At 38.1% G+C, this 18,700-nt stretch overlaps 1 protein-coding gene across 4 annotated transcripts in view; it reads left to right on the forward strand.

Annotated features, from left to right (window-relative positions):
• MYPN (myopalladin) overlaps positions 1-18,700 on the forward strand; it is a 107,512-nt gene that overhangs the window by 25,877 nt on the left and 62,935 nt on the right. For 3 of the 4 annotated variants that reach the window (XM_019807922.2, XM_019807928.2, XM_011234409.3), the window contains exon 2: positions 3,315-4,217. In XM_019807922.2, coding sequence (XP_019663481.2) covers positions 3,316-4,217 — 902 coding nt within the window. In that variant the 5' untranslated portion in view covers position 3,315. Of the gene's footprint in view, positions 1-3,314; positions 4,218-9,949; positions 10,172-18,700 lie in introns of those variants that run through there. The other variant, XM_034662599.1, reaches the window with a different exon arrangement.

Consider the following 18,700-nt stretch of genomic DNA (forward strand, 5'->3'; position numbering starts at 1 on the left):
TCTTAAAACATCGTCTTTTTTCTAGCTTACTTTATTGTGAGAGTGCATTATGTAATACATATAACATACAAAATATGTTTCAATTGACACTTTATGCTGTACGAAAGGCTTCCGGTCAATANCAGTTGGCCCTTGAACAACAGGAGTTTGAACTGTGTGTGGGTCCACTTATACATGGCTTATTTTAGATTTTTTAAAAAATACAGTACAGTGCTGTAAATGTATTTTCTCATCCTTATGATTTTCTTAAAACATCGTCTTTTTTCTAGCTTACTTTATTGTGAGAGTGCATTATGTAATACATATAACATACAAAATATGTTTCAATTGACACTTTATGCTGTAGGAAAGGCTTCCGGTCTATTACAGGCTATTAATAGTTAAGTTTTGGGAGGGGCGCCTGCTTGGCTCAATCGTTAAGTGGCTGTCTTCAGCTCAGGGTGTGATCCCCGCGTTCTGGGATCGAGCCCCGTGTCGGGCTCCTTCGCTGGAAGGCTGCTTCTTCCTCTCCCACTCCCCCTGCTTGTGTTCCCTCTATCTCTGGCAAATAAATAAATAAAAAATCTTAAAAAAAAATAGTTAAGTTTTGGGAAAATCAAAATTTATATGTAGGTTTTTGACTGTATAAGGGCTGGCACTCCTAACTCCCTCATTGTTCAAGGGTCAACTGTATATGCAGACGTTCAAATGAAGAGGCGCCTGGGTGGCTCAGTCGTTAAGCGTCTGCCTTCCACTCGGGGCGTGATCCCGGAGTCCTGGGATCTAGCCCCACATCAGGCTCCTCCACTGGGAGCCTGCTTCTTCCTCTCTCACTCCCCCTGCCTGTGTTCCCTCTCTCGCTGGCTGTCTCTCTCTCTGTGTCAAATAAAGAAATAAAATTTAAAAAAAAAAGAAAAGAAATTCAAATGAAGCTAATGAAATAGTTGATTTATAAATGAGAAGAATTTTTCATCAGTTTATTAATTACATTTTAAAACAGCATTTTGCACCTTATTGCACATATCTTTAACTCTTCTTCTGTATAGTTAATGCACACGAGACAAATTTTCAATTGATATATCAGTTACACTTTCATATACTACTCTGGATATCATTTACAATCCTACCAAATTTAAAATAGCCGGATAGCTCTATTTAATGAGTATATTATAACTTAATTAACTAATTTCTTATTGAACATGGTTCCAACGTTTTAATACTATCATCTATACTGTGATGAATATCCTTGTAGATAAGTCGTTGCACTCATCCAACACCTTTGCATTCTCAGTTCATCTTTAAGGCACAATAGACTTCACCCAAACAAAAGACTCCAGTGGGTGGCAATTTCAGGCTGTAACAAGCATGTGGAAAAATATGTGGCTGTGGGTGATCGTTTCAGCCATCTCTAACTGCCCTCTCAAGGTGACTGCTTACTTTGACAATTTAGAGGTTAGCTTTGGATAGCACTCTAAAAGCTCAAGAATTCGAGCTGTTCCTAGGAAGCCTTCTTTGTGATGTGAGTAAGGCTGTCATATAAGGGAAAGGAAAGGAACGAACGGAAACAAGTTTTGTCATAGAATCATAAAGCCTAAAAAGATTTAGATCACTTTCCTCTCCATCTTCCCAGCACAAGGCCTAGCACATAGTAGCCAAGAATGGCAAACAGTTTTCATCTCTATTACCACCTCTGATTGATTGGTGGTGACTGAAGGAGTACAGTGTTTAGAAAGTCAAGATCCATGGGAAGGGCACTGTACTCTGTTAGCTGTACCTTCTAAAGAAAGAGAGAGAGGTAACAGACTACAGGTCAGGAGTTTGCCATCCCTCCGAAAATGTGTGACTAAATGATAAAATGTTAATAATACAAAGTTGCTTTGTATTCCCTAGTTCAGGGGGACTTTGAACTAAAGTTACTATAATATTTTCTTAGTATTTTAAAAATTATTTATTTTTGGAATCAGTAATATCCTCATATAATTAACACTCAAAAGTCAGGAAAGGGTATCCAGTGAAATACGGTATAGGGATATCCTGTCTTGAACCTCATTTCCCTGTCTCCTATATCCCCTCTTCACCGATGTTAATGCAAGGGATTTTTAAAAATCTAGGCTCTAACTCATATTTTCGTAGAATTTAAATTAATTATACCTTATTTGAAAAGGTTGAATCATTACACTTTTCAAGAGCAGATTGAACCTATAAACAACGTTGAATCTGAACGACTTGTCTCTAGTCAAAAACCAAAAGCATTATTTATTTTCATGAGCTGAATCAAATTGATGTTTTTGGTAACTAAATGAGATTATGTTGTCAGTATATTTTTTTTCCATTTCAAAGAAGAATTTATTCATTAGTTTAACAATTATTTATTGGTATCAAAGTCCTTGCATTGGTGGAAGTTATATTTTAGTGGGAGGAAAATGAAAGTTGCTAAAAATGTACATGCCAGATATTCCTCGTGGAGATGAGTGGTACTGAGAAAACCAAATTGGGTAAAAAGGATAGGCTGGAAGGGGATTGCCGTCTTATGTTGGGCCATAAAGAAGGAACCACCAAGGAGAGAATAGGTGGACGGATAATTGAAGGAAATGAGAAATGAGTCACATAGCATTGTCAGAAAGAGCGTTCCAGGTACAGGCAACAGCAAGTACAAATGTTCTGAAGCATTTCAAATGTGACTTCAGAATATTTCAGAAATAATAAGAAACCAGTATGGGTGAAGCTGAATGAAAAAGTCTTGAAGTAATGCTATGTTGAATATCCTCATACCTGTGACAATTTTTCTAGAAATAAATGTGTTCTTATTGATTTAAAAAAAAAAAAGAAAAAGTCTTGAAACCATAGGAGATAATCTCAGTTTATATAGGCCTTTTTATGAATGAAATGAAAAATGCTATCATCAGTATCTTTTAATTTCTATTATTTCATTGCATTCAAGGTAAAGGGGAGAGCATGGACAGCAAATCTCTGTGTATGAAAGGTCTTTATAACTAAAAGCCCTTTATTGATATTATCAAAATTATGCTTAGAAATTGCATTTCATATCGCTTGAAGTTACATCATAGCTTTCACTATTGAACATGTATTAAAGAACTTAGTAGAGTGGTTATCACCCATGTTTTTATTTTATATTTCAGGGCAATCTCATTCAGTTCCTCTTCATTTTACAATTTGAGGTTAATCTGTAAGTCTTCAATGTAAATTTGTAGAAGTATCAAGATTAGGCAATTTTTAAATTTCAAACTTTAAGTTCTTAAAAATGCATCATGCTTATAGATCTGTTATTCTTTAGAAATGACCCAACTTTTTCTATTGTTATTATTTTGTGACAGCATGCAAGACGACAGCATAGAAGCTTCTACTTCCATATCTCAGCTTCTAAGAGAGAGCTATTTAGCAGAAACGAGACATCGGGGAAACAATGAGAGGAGTCGAGCAGAACCTTCTTCCAACCCTTGTCAATTTGGCAATCCCTCTGGAGCTGCTGAAGGGGGAGGAGGCCAAGATGACCTTCCAGATCTTTCGGCCTTCCTGAGCCAAGAAGAATTAGATGAAAGTGTCAATCTGGCAAGACTGGCCATCAATCACGATCCGTTAGAGAAAGCAGATGAAGCTCAAGCTAGAAAACGTCTTTCATCTGATCAAATGAAACACTCACCTAAATCAAGTTTTGACCCCAACTTCTGTCAGGATAATTCTCGAGGTCCTACCAGCTCTAAAGAGAGCCCCCAGGAGACAAAAAGACCACAGTATAGTTCTGAAACCCAGTCCAAAAAAGTATTCTTAAATAAGGCTGCCGATTTCATTGAAGAGCTGTCCTCCCTTTTCAAAGCCCATAGCTCCAAAAGGATTAGACCTCGTGCCTGCAAAAACCACAAGAGTAAATTGGAATCTCAAAACAAACTTACTCAGGAAAATAGCTCCAGTTTGTCAGATATCTCAGAAAGAAGAGAAAGATCTTCTGTTCCCATCCCTATCCCTGCAGATACTAGGGATAATGAAGTGAATCACGCCCTTGAAAGGCAGGAAGCTAAGAGGCGCGAAGCTGAGCAGGCTGCCAGTGAGGCAGCTGGTGGAGACACTACCCCCGGGTCTTCACCTTCATCTCTGTACTATGAAGAACCTCTGGGGCAACCTCCTCGGTTCACTCAAAAGTTACGGAGCAGAGAAGTTCCAGAAGGAACCAGAGTACAGTTGGATTGCATAGTGGTAGGAATTCCACCACCTCAAGTAAGGTAAAAAATATCCCATTAGTAATGTTTGGTAATTGCTTTCCATCTACCTGATCCTCTTAACTTTGTGTTTTAAGTATCTGGTTTCAAAAATTATATACTCCTTTTGAGAAAAAGTCAGAGTCTAAGGTAGCACTCTCCAAGAGAAATATAATATTAGCCATATCATGCAATTAAAATTTTTCAAGTACTCACATTTTCAAAAAGTAAAAAGAACTGGGTGAAATAAACTTCTTAAATGTGTATTTTTTATCAACATATTAAGAGATTATCGTTTCAACAGGTAATCAATATAAAAATTATTAACAAGATATCCAGGGTGAATTCTGCTCTTACAACAGTACATCTCAATTTGACCAAATTTTCCTTGGAAATACTTAATCTGCATTTAGATTTCATAACATTTACAGTTGAAAAAGTAGCTTAACGTACTCAAGTTGCTCCAAACATACTTCAAAATTTCATAACAGCAGAATTATCAGTTTTTAAATTTAATTAAAATTAAATATAATTTGAAATTCAGGTCCTGGGTTGCACCAGCCACATTTCAAGTGCCCAATACCACATGTGGCCAGTGACTAAGATATTGGACAGCACAGGTCTGCAGCCTGAAGCTTAGAACAAGAACGTATTTAGGACCTATACTCAATGAATACTTGAGATATTTTTTTCAATTTTAAAGAAAGCCAAATGATAGATTAAAGACTAATAGAGGGGCGCCTGGGTGGCACAGCGGTTAAGCGTCTGCCTTCGGCTCAGGGCGTGATCCCGGTGTTCTGAGATCCGAGCCCCACATCAGGCTCCTCTGCTATGAGTCTGCTTCTTCCTCTCCCACTCCCCCTGCTTGTGTTCCCTCTCTCTCTGGCTGTCTCTTATCTCTGTCGAATAAATAAATAAAATCTTTAAAAAAAAAAAAGACTAATAGAATAAAGATAGAATTATGTTGTAGCTAAGTAAGATCAATTTTAAGATTCATTTTACATATATTGTATTTATTATCAACTTTTTCATAACAGCTTAATGAATACTATTCTCCCTAATGCCCAAGTCTTTCCCTAATATGGCTAATGAGTAGAGAGGATATTAATCTTTTATGTGCCTATGAGCTAGCTTTTCTTTGAAGCAAATGAAGCTTAAGCTTCAGGGCTCCTCATTTGCATAAGCTATGCCTAATTTTGTGGTCTTGTTTCATTTCATTTTTTAAGGGGCCCTTCCACATTTATGAGCTTCAGGCCCCACAAAGCTGGATCTGGCCTCAGCCCCAGGGTGACATTTGTAAACTCTAATATTACAGTGCAATAATATGTGAATAAAGTGCTTTAAGTGTGTTGCTTTTGTAGAGAATTACTGGTATTTAGAGTCCTGTAACAATCACTTTGCCTTCTTAACCATATATTTACTAGTAGAATGATTTTATTACTATTTAACATTTATTGTAGGTGTGTAAACAGGGCCTTGTCTTTTTCTCACACATTATTCATATTATAGGACAGTAATAGTATTAATAAAAATAGCTTTATTTATATTTGCTTATTAATTCAAGAGATTCTAGCCCAAAGACATATTCATATACTGAATTTTGCTTTTCAAAGGCAACATAACGCAATGTTAAATATTATTTCTACAATGACATATACGCTACTATCCAGTTATCCAAATGAGCTCGTTGAGGGCAGGGATTCTCCTTTGTATCTTGAACACCTTTGTATCTCTTTTGTATCTTTCTGGCCCATAGTAGTCATTAAGAAATGTTAGGTAAACTAATGCATAAAGAAACAGAAAAACAAGAAACTCAACTTCAATTTAAATCAGGAGTGAATCATTTGGCCTAAGCTATGACAAAGGGTTGAAACTGTATGACACAGGGCAGTATTCACCCTTCTGTTCTAAGTATGCCTGATGACACTCTCTAGGAGTCTGGTTGGTAATGCTGGTGAGATGTCATCACAGCACCATGATGGAAATCATTCAGTGACATCTGGTCAGTCTAAGTAAGCTGGTAAGTACTCAAGTTATAGTACAAACACAACTTACTTAGATTAGTTTTGTCCAACCGACTAATTTCTGAACATAGAATGGACACAAAAAACCCACAAAAACCAGACCAGATTATTCAGGACTGATTCTCCCCATTTCTTGACTGTGACAATCTCAGATACAAAAAAGAATTCAGTGTTCCCGTGAGAAAAATCAGCCAGGAAGAATTATAAAATACCCACTCCCCCCCAAAACAAAGTCATCTAGTGGTCACTCAGAAACTACTTAATCAACCAATTACAAATTTAAAAGTGAAAAAAATGTACACAGCTTCTGTGTAGCAATACTAATTTTACCTGGAAGAATTTCTTTGCTGACAGAATTCATGCCTGTATTCCAACCACTGGTTTGGTGCCAGGAAATTCCTAGGTATTCACTAAATAATTTCTGAATGAATCAGTACTTAATTTATGGCAGCAATTATATTACAAAAAGTTGAGAATTTTCTATTAGCTGTCATTATTATCCTAAGTCCAGAGTTTACATAACTCTAATTAATTGGACAGCAAATATATTTTTACTTTGTGCTCTGCACTTTGATTATTACAATAACAGAGACAATATAGGATGTGTCCCTGCCCTCAAGGAGCTTGTGATTCTCTTTTAAAAAAATCTAAATTTGTATAGTACAAAACCAAAAGAACTATCAGGCTTCAGAGAAGGGATGGAGGACTAGAAAGATCAAAGAAGGCTTCACACATGTAGGATGAGAAGGAGTGAGAGGATTTAGGAAGAAATCTACTCATTCATTCATTCATTCATTCATTCAACAAATACCTATTGAATTACTAAAGTGACTCACTGGGAGTACAGGACAACTGTGAGCTATTGGAGATCAGGGACCTTGTTTTGAAACCAAGTCTAAAACTATTCTGAGAGGGTAGCTCACAATCTAAAAGAGCAATCAGGCAGGCATATAATCAAAATGTTGCAATATTGTATGATAAAGGCTACAACAGAAGTATGTATAGAACACATCCGTGGCTCAAAGGAAGACGTGGTTATTTTGCCTAGAGTACAGGAGAAAGGAAGCATTCACAAAGAGGTGCCTTTAGTTTGAAGAGACCAAGGGTGGAGGAGGAAGCTAATGCAAAGGTCTAAAGACAAGTGTTTTCAAGGAACTGCATGTACTTGGCTATGTGAAGGACGTGGGGTAACAGGTGAGCAAAGACGAGAGAATAGATTGAAGAAGTAGGCAGAGGGATGGGTCCTTTTAGGCCAGGTCAATTTAACATGCTCATATAAAGGCACAGATGCTGGAAGAGTACTATTTTTATATGACAGGGAGGAGACTGACCTAACCTGAAAAGATAGTAGAACCAGATGATTTTGCTGAGCCTTGAAAGCAAAACAGAATAGTTGAGACTTGGTTTCAAAGCCACCTGGAAACCATTTATAAGGTTGTGTATAGGGAAGCACCAAGATGAAAGGGAGCATTTAAGTAGAATTAGTCTGGAAGGATGAGATAGACTTGAAAAGAATGAAGCGAGTAGGCTGCTGAGGAAGCTGAGGAAGCTGTGGAAGCTATCCTGGGCGTCAGATGCTCTGATCGGATTTGAATGGGGGCAGTGGGAAAGCAGAGAAAAGCTGCGAGTAAGATTTAGAAGAAAAAAAATCAAGCCAAACTTGGTGGCTGACTGGATAGGAAGGATGAGTAAAAAACGTTAATCCACATGTTTGAAGCTGGGTACCTGAGAGAATAGTGGGGTCACTGGCAAGGACTAAGAAAGCGGAAGAGTGACTGACTTACAGAGGAGGTTGATGGTTTGAGTCTGAGGGGACCGAGGGACGATATCCAATAGGCAGTTGGTAAAGCAGGGCTGAAGGTCAAATGAGAGGGTAGTGGAACTGGAGACATTCCAAGGAATGACCTGGACACTGGGAAATCTGGACACAATATCTCTGTAATTACAAAGGGACTATATATAAACAGGTAACACTTGGAACTAACTTCTACTAGTGCCAGAGAGGAGTAGTGTTCTCCAGCATTCTTTTAGCAGTAACTCCTCCTCCCAGTTTTCTCCTGGCAATGAATCTGTTACATGTTATGCCAACACACACACACACACACTTTTTTTAAAAAAGATTTTATTTATTTATTTGACAGAGACAGCCAGCGAGAGAGGGAACACAAGCAGGGGGAGTGGGAGAGGAAGAAGCAGGCTCATAGCGGAGGAGCCTGATGTGGGGCTCGATCCCATAACGCCGGGATCACACCCTGAGCCAAAGGCAGACGCTTAACCGCTGTACCACCCAGGCGCCCCACCCACACACCCACTTTTTAAGGATAAAATTAGAGCCTTTGAGATTGAAGAGCATTGGGGTGGAAGAAGCCTGAAACTCCCTAAGGCATCTCCACAGAACCCAGGAGCACAGATTTTGATCCAGAGAATACCTTACAAATGCATTAAAATAATAATGAGACATTTTGGTTTGCCACATAGGAACGTGGCAGTCCATCAGAAAAGTATCCTTTTCACTGTTTTTGCAAGAAAATGTAATAAGTGAACTTGGCAACCGAGGGCTCCCCTTGTATCTGGTCGCCCCTCTGTGTAACCAGTATGCTCTCCATGCTCTTGTAACTCGGGTTTAGCAAATTGAAAAATCGTTTTTGGCGTATTTGTTGATTTCCAAGTTAATCGGGCAGAAATTGCTTTGTGTTGTAGAGGGGAGATCCTACATCGCTGAAGGCAGCGTTTTGGAAAAGTTTGTTCATCTTGGACGTAGCTTCGCTGAAAGAGGTGCCTTAGAAAATGAAATATATTCATGCATTACCCACAGAGGAAAGAGTCTGAAGGAATTCACGGCAAATGGCTGTGATCCCTTTTTGTATCCTGCCTTCAAATTCTTTTCCCAGGAATGTGCAGCTGGGTCACACTAAGTATGTTTGCTTGTACGCAACCTTCTGAAGCGAACCAAATTTACCCTTTATAGGCATCAGTGCCTGCTTTGGCTGTTTAGTTTTGCTATTGTTACTTCTGGACAGTAGCCTGCAAATGACATGCTCAGGAAATAAATTAGTTACAAAGACAAAGGATATTTGAAATGGCACAGGGTAACTATAAGAATATAATTATAAAAAATTAGATACGATAGTTTAAAATATTATACAAATATTTTGAAATATTAGATTATTTAGGGGCTTTTTCTTCTACCTTTTGGGAAAATCTAGATGCCTTCATTCATTCATTTATCCAACCAATAGTAAATGCCTACTATGTGCCATGTATTGTTATAGGCACTAAGATTAAAACAGCAACAACAAGAAAAAAATTCCTGCCTTCGTGAAGCTTAGGGTCTAGTAAGGAACATAGACAATAAACAAAAATTCCCCAAGTTATTATGTAAGTAAAATTGTGATAAATGTGATAGAAGAGGGTGCATATAGTAAAGACACCAAACCTTGTAGGTAGGCTGGGGAAGGTTTTCTTAAAAAGTGGTATTTAAGCTGAGGAATAAAAGATCCCTAGGAGTTACCCCAGCAAAGTGGGGCTTAGGGAAAATTGTGTCAGGGTGAGGGAATAGCAAATTTGAAGCTCTTAAGACTGCAAGACCATTGTTGACTTTAGGAATTGAAGGGACTGACGTCACCAGAACATAGAGTGAGGAGGAAGTGGTTTGAAATCAGTCCAGAGAGGGGGCAGGGTCTTCCTTTTGAGTGCCTCCTAGAATCTGCTGCTCAAAGTGTGTTCCTGGACCAGCTGGTAAGCATCATCTGGCACCTTGGTGAATATGCAGATTTGCAGGCTCCACCTTATATCTACTGAATCAGGATCTCTAAAAGTGAGGCCCAAACATCTGTGTTTTAACAAACTGCTGTTTGCCGCTGTGCTGAGAATTTTTGCAGTTTCTTCGGAGACTTCCTCAGCGGGAGGGCCCTTCCCCACACTGTTCCTTGACCCAGACGTTGCGATCTCCAGGCAACTTTTTAGTACCTGCTCCTTAGTTCTTACTCCCACAGTACACTCCTTACACTCTCTCTGTTGGAGTCCCCTCACCCTCGTAGGTGGTTCTTTGAGGCGAGTTCTGTTTTGAGGTGGAACACCGGGCTAGTTTCTGTGGTATCCACTCGGCCCATGGGAAATCCCACATCTTTGCCCCGTGAACTTTGGAAATCTAGGCTGCTTCCACTGAAGCCCTCTCTCTTGTCCTTCCCTCTTGGGCAATACTAAATATCTTTTCACCTTAAGAGTTTCTGAGGCAAGAATTGGGTATAAGCCTCTGTACCCCCACAGACTCCAGAGGCTGTAAGTCAAGCTCTCCAAGGGCTTCTATAGAAGTTCCTGCCATTGCCTAACAGCATTCTTTAATCAGTCTCTTGACTTCACATATACTCCCAAAGTGGACACGGATCACCAGACTGAATTGTCTGAACCATTTTCTAAAGCATATTTTGAATAGATACTGAAGAGTGTGTGTGTGTGTGTGTGTGTGTGTGTGTGTGTGTGTATTCACGGGATAAGAATAATAGCACAAATATCTGTGTGCCCACATTACCATTATTTTTAAGACTGCTGTCTTCCTAATCCAATCCCTTCCTCCCCTCTCAGAAGTCACCACTAGCTCAAATCTTGTGTTTTCTCTTTAAATTTTTCTTAACATTTTTTCTTCATAGTTTTACAACATATTTTTACGTCCCTAAACAATATTGGTATGGAAGTATTTACAAGTGAAATGACACAAAATCCTAGACTTCCATTAAAATAATTCAAGGTGGGGAAAAGTGGAGAATATAAAAGAAATACATTTACCATTTGTTGATAAGGTATTGAAGTTAAGGGATATGTGGATGGTGGTTCATTATACAGTATCTCTACTTTGTGTATGTTTCACAGTTTCCATAATAAAAAGTTTTTTTTAAATATTAGTGAAATTTACATATTTTAAAATTTTTATGTAAGTGGAATCATGATGTTTATATTCTTCTGCTGCTTGAATTTTTTTCTCCAAAAACTATATCCGTGATGTTGCATGTAACTCTAATTCACACATTCTCATCACTATATAGCATCTCACTGTAAGGTTAGGGGACTGTATCGTTGATGTACATTTGGTTTGTTTCTAGTTTTTTCTCCTAGTATGAACAATCTTATTATAAACATCCTAGGCATGGAATTGCCTTTTACATAAAATAAAACATACAACAATGTTTAGGGGCACCTGGGTGGCTCTGTCAGTTGTTCACCTGACTCTTGGTTTCAGCTCAGGTCATGATCTCAGGGTTGTGAGATGGAGCCCCGAGTTGGGCTCTGTACTCAGCAGGGAGTCACCCTGAGATTCTCTCTTTCCCTTTCCCTCTGCCCCTACTCCTTACTCATTCCCTCCCTCTCTCTCTCTCCAAAATAAATAAATGTCTTTTTTAAAAATAAAATATTGAGGTTTCATATTCAGGATCATAATATATTTCTCCATCTATGTAGATTACCTAAATAATAAGCCTAAATAATTTTTTTCTCTGAGTCTTACAACTCTTTGGCTAGATTTATCCATAAGTACCTCATTTCCATACTGTATGAATGATAGCTTTTTAAAAAAATTACATTCCATGCTTGTTATATAGAGAAATGCAATCCACTTTCGTATATATATTTTTTAAATTTAAATTCAATTAGCCAACATATAACACATCATTAGTTTCAGATATAGCGTTCAATAATTTATCACTTGCGTATAACACCCAGCACTCATCACATCACGTGCCCTCTTTAATGCCCATTACCCAGTTACCCCATCCCCCCACCCACCTGAATATTGGTTTTTCTAACCAACAATCTTGCTACATTCTAGAGATTTTCTATAGATTTTGGTGTTCTTCCTTTCCAGTCCTGTATCTTATATTTCATTTTCATGACTTATTGAACTAGCTAAGCCCTCCAGTACAATGTCGAAAAGAAATGGCGACACTGGGTATTCTAGTCTTATTTAGAATCTTAAAGGGAATACTTTCCATTCTTACATAAGATTTTGTTGTAGGTTTCTTTTCTTTAGGAAGATTAAGATTTGTTTTAAATCATGAGTGGATGCTGAATGTTATAAAACATTTTTCTGTGTCTACTGAGATCATTATATGATTTTTTCCTTTTATTCTTTTGATGTGGTAAAGAATATTGATTTTATAATGTTAAGCCGAACTTGAATTCTTGGGATAAACAAAATCAACACCATCAAAGTGGTTTGTATAGAAAAATTTATTCTGAAAGATTAACATAGTAAACTGAAAAGAAAAAATTATACTTTAAAATATACAATATTACAAAGATTCAAGTACATTGCATCAACAAAACTAAAAAATTTGATATGTTCATTTGTTCATTCACTCAACAAAAATTCACTCAGCACTCACTATGCTTCTGGAACTATTCAAGGCACTTGAAATTCATTAGTAAATAAAGCAGTTTCCTGCCATATTCTATTCTAGTTGAAGTGAAGGAAATAGATGATAAACAGTAAATTTTATGAATAAGTATATTATGTAGTAATTTAGTAATAAGTAGTATGAGAAAAAGAAAAGGTAAGAATTCTAGAAGGAGACAATAAGAAGTTTCCAGTCAACCCTATCCAAAGTAATTTACTTCTTTAAAAAATTATTTTAGGAATTGTTTTCATTTTCATTTTATTAATCCTCACTTTGTTCTTAAAATTGGCTAGGTCTTGATAACTTGATATTAACCAGGTGCTTATTTATGTTTCTCTTAAGTTACCAAGAAGTTTCCACGTGGAAGAACTCGGTAAATTTTAATAAAATTTCAAGTAGAGTCTTATCCTCTCCCTTGTACTCCCACAGCCCCATGATTGCAATACAGCCACTGGTCATGAACACTTGAGCTTGTTAACTCAGCAGCAAACAGGACATACAGAACACCGAATTGTGTTGCAAAATCTAACGTAATTTTGAGTTTTGTTAGAAAACGTCTACTGTTATCTTACTGTCCCATATACTCCAGAGTCCAATGCATTCTGCCTAGGGAAGAGTCACTCTAATGCTTGGAGAGAGCTAAGGATGTCACGAAGTAAATATACTACTTCTGTCTATTTTAGGCCCTACACCCTTCACATCAGCGATCAGGCAGTGTTAGACTAAGCTGGTTAAAGGCAATTCAAGGAAAGTTCTTTTTTAGCCTCCAAACCTTCTTGAAAATTGAAAACTAAACAAGCTTGAGTCTCTAATAATCCTAATTTGAATTCATTCACTTAACATCCATACAGCAAACATTTCTTGGAGCAGCTCTGATATGCCATACACTGTGCTAGGAACCAGATAAACAAGTGATAAAAGAAACAAACGTGATTATCTCCGTCCGGTGGTGTTTACTGTTCGTAAGGGAGAGAAATATTAAACAAATGTACAAGCCACTGTATAATTATAAGTGATAGATAGGTCAGGAAAGGAAACAAACATGGAGAGGCAAGAATAGGAGGTAGGATAGGGACATTGGAAAGGCTGGGCAGGGCTTAAGAAATGCTCTGAGTAATCGTTCTTTTAATGAGCATTATTGCTGGTGAGTCAGAATAACACATTCAAATTACATTTAGAAGTCGTTAATGTGCTAAAGCAATGAGTCATAACATTTATCCAAGCCATATTTTTGATAAAATAGTAACCTAACAGCAGTAACCAAAAATCCAGTTAAATCTGAAAAATGTGTCTCTTCAAGTGTCTTCATTCCCAGGCTTGGTAGTCGGCCAAATCAGCAGATCTGGCAAGCTATCCTCAGTGCACGAAAGCCGGGTCCTTCTTTTTCATTTGGACCTGCCCTATTTTCCCAGATCACTGACTCATTTCTGCTGCGCCATGAATCACGTCTGGCACCACTGTCGTTCTGTGTCATGAGGGTTTGGCGGTCTAAAACACGCACTTTGGGCAGGGCACTTCTGTGAAAGCCTTCCCTAACATGGAGAGACGTTTGAAGAGAGTGTGTTTTCCTCCTTATCCTCTAAAGTCATGAGGGGAGCTGGATACATTTTAATACTTTTTGAGAAGGCAGCCTGACCAGTGCGTTATTTCTGAGTGGGTCACAGTGTTAAAGTCAGAGTGAAGGTTACTGATTGTTTTTTGGGACGGGCTGAAGCTATCCTGCCATCTGAGTAGGACAAAAACGCTTCTGACAGAGAGTTTGGGCATTTGAATCATTCCACTTATCGCCTTCCGGCTTCCAATTGCTCTAGATGTTTCCACTCTCATTTTGGTAAAGAAGAAAAACATTAACTAAGGAAGTGAGATAACCTTATAATGTTTATATAAGGGAAGAGATTTGTTTATTTGTTTTGAAAAAGTTATTTCTATTTGTGTTATCAAATTAATACAGGTACAGTGCTGAAAAAGTCAAATAACATTAAAGAATAGAGCAGTTTCCTATCTCTTTACTTCTAGATTTCTAATTTCTAGATTTCTAACTACTCCAGTAGTTTTCATACTTTTTGTTCTCAGGACCCTTTTACAGTCTTAAGAGCTATTGAGACCCAAAAGAGGTTTTGTCTATGCGAGTTACATCTATAATTATCATATTAGAAATGAAAACTGTTTTAAATAAGTATTTCTTATTCTTTTTTAAATAACAATAATGAACATGCTAATAGAAATAATTTTATGAAAAATAACTGTATTTTCTTTGAAAAAATGTAGTGAGGAGAGTGTCATTCTGTTACATTTCTTGCAAATCTCTGTAATGGCTGGCTAAACAGAAGACCACTAGATTTCTCATATTTGTTCCTGCCTTCAATTTGTTGTACTATGTTGGTTAGGTTGAACTAAATTTTAAAATCTGGCCTTATACATTCAGTTGGAAAAAAGGAATATTTCAATAGGCTTTTCAGGTAATGTGGTTATTCCTGTTTGGTCCTACATCAACATTCAGCTAGCAGTAGTTTCTTTTTTTTTTTTTTAAGATTTTATTTATTTATTCGACAGAGGTAGAGACAGCCAGCGAGAGAGGGAACACAAGCAGGGGGAGTGGGAGAGGAAGAAGCAGGCTTATAGCGGAGGAGCCTGATGTGGGGCTCGATCCCACAACGCCGGGATCACGGGATCACGCCCTGAGCCGAAGGCAGATGCTTAACCACTGTGCCACCCAGGCGCCCCTAGCAGTAGTTTCTTAAACATAAGTTGCAATGTGAAATCTGAAACCATACCAATGAACTTTTGTACTCTGCTCTACTAAAACCCTTTGTTCATCTTGAACTTTAAATGGGTAATATCATGCATTGGTAATCTGGGAAATGAGTAATGCAGATTTTCCAAATGTTGGCACATTTTATTATTTAATTTTTTTTTTTATTTATTTGACAGAGATAGAGACAGCCAGCGAGAGAGGGAACACAAGCAGGGGGAGTGGGAGAAGAAGAAGCAGGCTCATAGCAGAGGAGCCTGATGTGGGGCCCGATCCCACAACGCCAGGATCACGCCCTGAGCCGAAGGCAGACGCCCAACAGTTCTGCCACCCAGGCGCCCCTATTATTTAATATTTTAAAAAATGTGTTGATACCATCATTTGATTTTATCAAAAATCTTTAAGTATTGGGAAGCCCTAAATTCACAATGGGGGATACAAGTTTTCCAAAACTTTAATTTTTCCTTGAAAACTCCAATTTTTTCATTGGCAACAAGGGTATCAGCTATTTTTACTTGAAACAACAGGTTTATTTCATTCATTTGTGAGAAAACATCTGCCAGGTACCCAAGTCTGAATAACCATAATTTGTCAGTTGTTCTTTCAAGTTAAAATATTGTTCCATGCATTTAATGCTTAGTTCAACTCAAAAAATTACACAAGTGCTCTTCCATATCCTGGAGAAATGCTTTATGTTGCTTCCCATTTCACCACTCAGAATGTTAAAAAGATATGGACTCAAGGTTGAGATTTAATAGAAGTAATGATTCGTACTGCTTCACTGAGGATATTTTTAAGTGAAACTGAAATTTTTTTAACTGTGAGTATGGAGGTGAGGAACACAATGACCACAAGTCAGTTTTTGCCCGTGCCTTAATTCGTGCTGCTAGAGCACCAGCAGTTTTACCCACTGTGGCTTTTGCACCATCAGTGTAAATGTCAACACAGTGGAAAGGCAAATGATATTTTAATATTATATAAAAATAGCTTTGTCTTCACAGAATGTGAACTACACTTTGAGAACTGTGCTTGTACCACAATTGCTTGGCATAGATGTTAACTATTTTCTATTGACTGTCTGTTCCAGAAGATGGGGGTTCAGCACGCCTTTACTAAACCAGCACCTCTGTTTTTTCACTGCCTCAATGTAATCATATCACAATGTTGTTTAAAAAATATTTTATGTGGGGCACTTGGGTGGCTCAGTTGGTTAAGCGACTGACTCTTGATTTCGGCTCGGGTCCTGATCTTATCTGGCCCACTTGCACACTCTCTCTTTCTATCCAAAAAAAAAAAAGTTAATATTTACTTTCTTCTTACTATGTAAGTATTATTCACTGACAACCCAGGTAGGGTAAAATGAACGTTTTGTTGCTTGTACACTGTTTTTGTTTGTTTGTTTGTTTTGATCTGGAGTCGATTCCTGTCTTTTTTTTTTAATGTGCTTAGTTCTGTGGTTCTATCACAAATTTGTCTCAATTCTCCAATAAATTTACAAAGTGTCTCCTAAATATTCCGTTTCATGCAGTTTAGCCATTAGGTACATTTGTTTCTCTCTAGAGAGATCTCTCCAGAACACTTCTTCCTCTTGTTCTAATATGGAGCAGCTGCTTACGCAGCCAGCAGCTCAGCCTTCATCCCAGAACATCCCCTAACTTTCGGAAGACAGGATGTGACCTGCCATGGGGATCCCAATGCTTATTTCCCAAACTTGAAGTCAATTACCCTATTTTAAGTTCTCTTCCCTGTTATTCATGTGTTTCCACACCCCAAACTCCTGTCTCCAAATTCTGAAACCTATAGGGCTGTGCGGTACAAATTGGCTTCTTTCAATGACATCCCCAAACAGGCCCTTGATTTTCAGGTTCCTCGACTCTCCTGGCTCCTCAATCAGCCTTTCTCCTTCCAAAAGTTCTTGAGGTCTCAGTTCTACTCTTGTCTCCCTTCTCATTCTTTTGGTTCTTGTGCCTTTATACCTTTTAAAAATTCCTTTATTGTCATTTTAGGGGCACTTCAGGAGGGGAGTAAAGATAAAGACGTGCTTAATCCATCACGTTTGACTGGATGTTCACTGTATTTAGGACGACACATGCTCTGAGGGTTTGTTCATATAAGCTCGTTAGGGTCTTTTTCTTTTTAAGATTTTATTTATTTATTTGAGAGACAGAGAGAGGGCATGAGCTAGGGGAGGTGCAGAGGGAGAAGGAGAAGCAGATGCCCCACCGTGCAGGGAGCTCGACAACGTGGGGCTGGATCCCAGGACCCTGAGATCATGACTTGAGCAGAAGGCAGACACTTCACTGACTGAGCCACCCAAGTGCCCCGTAAGATCCTTGGGGTCTTATTGAGATTTATGCCTTGGAGATTTATGAACACATTTCAGCAACTACATCGAACACTGTCACAACAGATCAAAAACTGGCCTAGAATTTGATGAATTTAATAACAAAATTCTTACAAAATATTAACTATCAATTCTTTCTATCATTTGGTCTTTCAACAAATCCAACACATATTTTCTGAATATCTACCATGTGTCAGGGCACTGTTGTAGGTGTTGGCATTACAATGGTGAATAAAACTAATAAGGTCCTGTCATGGACACTTTACAATCCAGTGGTGGTGGTGGGGTGGACACAAACAATGGCAAAGTGAACTGATTTCAGATAACAAGTACTGTGAAGATAACAAAAGAGGGTAGTATGATAGAGTGACTGAGGATAAGGGGACTACATTAGGGGAGGATGGTTAGGGAAGGCCTCCCCAAGGATGTGACCTGAGCTGAGGCCTTCTTGACTGATGAGAAGGACCTGTTGGGGAAAGGCCTGGGGAAGAAAAAAATCCTAACATGGAGAATATTTTAATGTGTTTGCGAAGTAGAAAAAAGATCGATGTGGTTAGAACATAGTGAAGGAGGTATCCAGAAGTCAGGGCTGGAAAGACAGATGTGGAGGCAATTCCAAATAGAGGTGATAATTGAGATTATGGGATGAGATAAGATGGCCAAAGGAGAGAATATACAGAGAACTGTACAAGAGCACATGAAATGGTTCCCTACCTTCAAAGAATTTACGATCTGGTGAAATTGGTGGGAGAAGACAAATCCCCCAAATCGAGAATAACAAAGACAGTGTATCATCAAGCCTTGCATGACATAGTACAGGTTTAAAAAAAAAAAAAGTGAAGTTAAAAAAGTAAGTGAAGTTAGAAAAAGTAACAGTCATCGAGAATTGATGGTAAAAGGTCTTTTGTATAGGAGGTGATATCTGAGCCAAACTGATGGATGAGTTACCTTTGCAGCAGAGGAAGAGAATCTCAGATAGAAAAACATGAGCAGAGACT

The sequence above is a fragment of the Ailuropoda melanoleuca genome, chromosome 6 (genome assembly GCF_002007445.2).
Source record: "Ailuropoda melanoleuca isolate Jingjing chromosome 6, ASM200744v2, whole genome shotgun sequence".
NCBI classification, from domain to species: domain Eukaryota; kingdom Metazoa; phylum Chordata; class Mammalia; order Carnivora; family Ursidae; genus Ailuropoda; species Ailuropoda melanoleuca.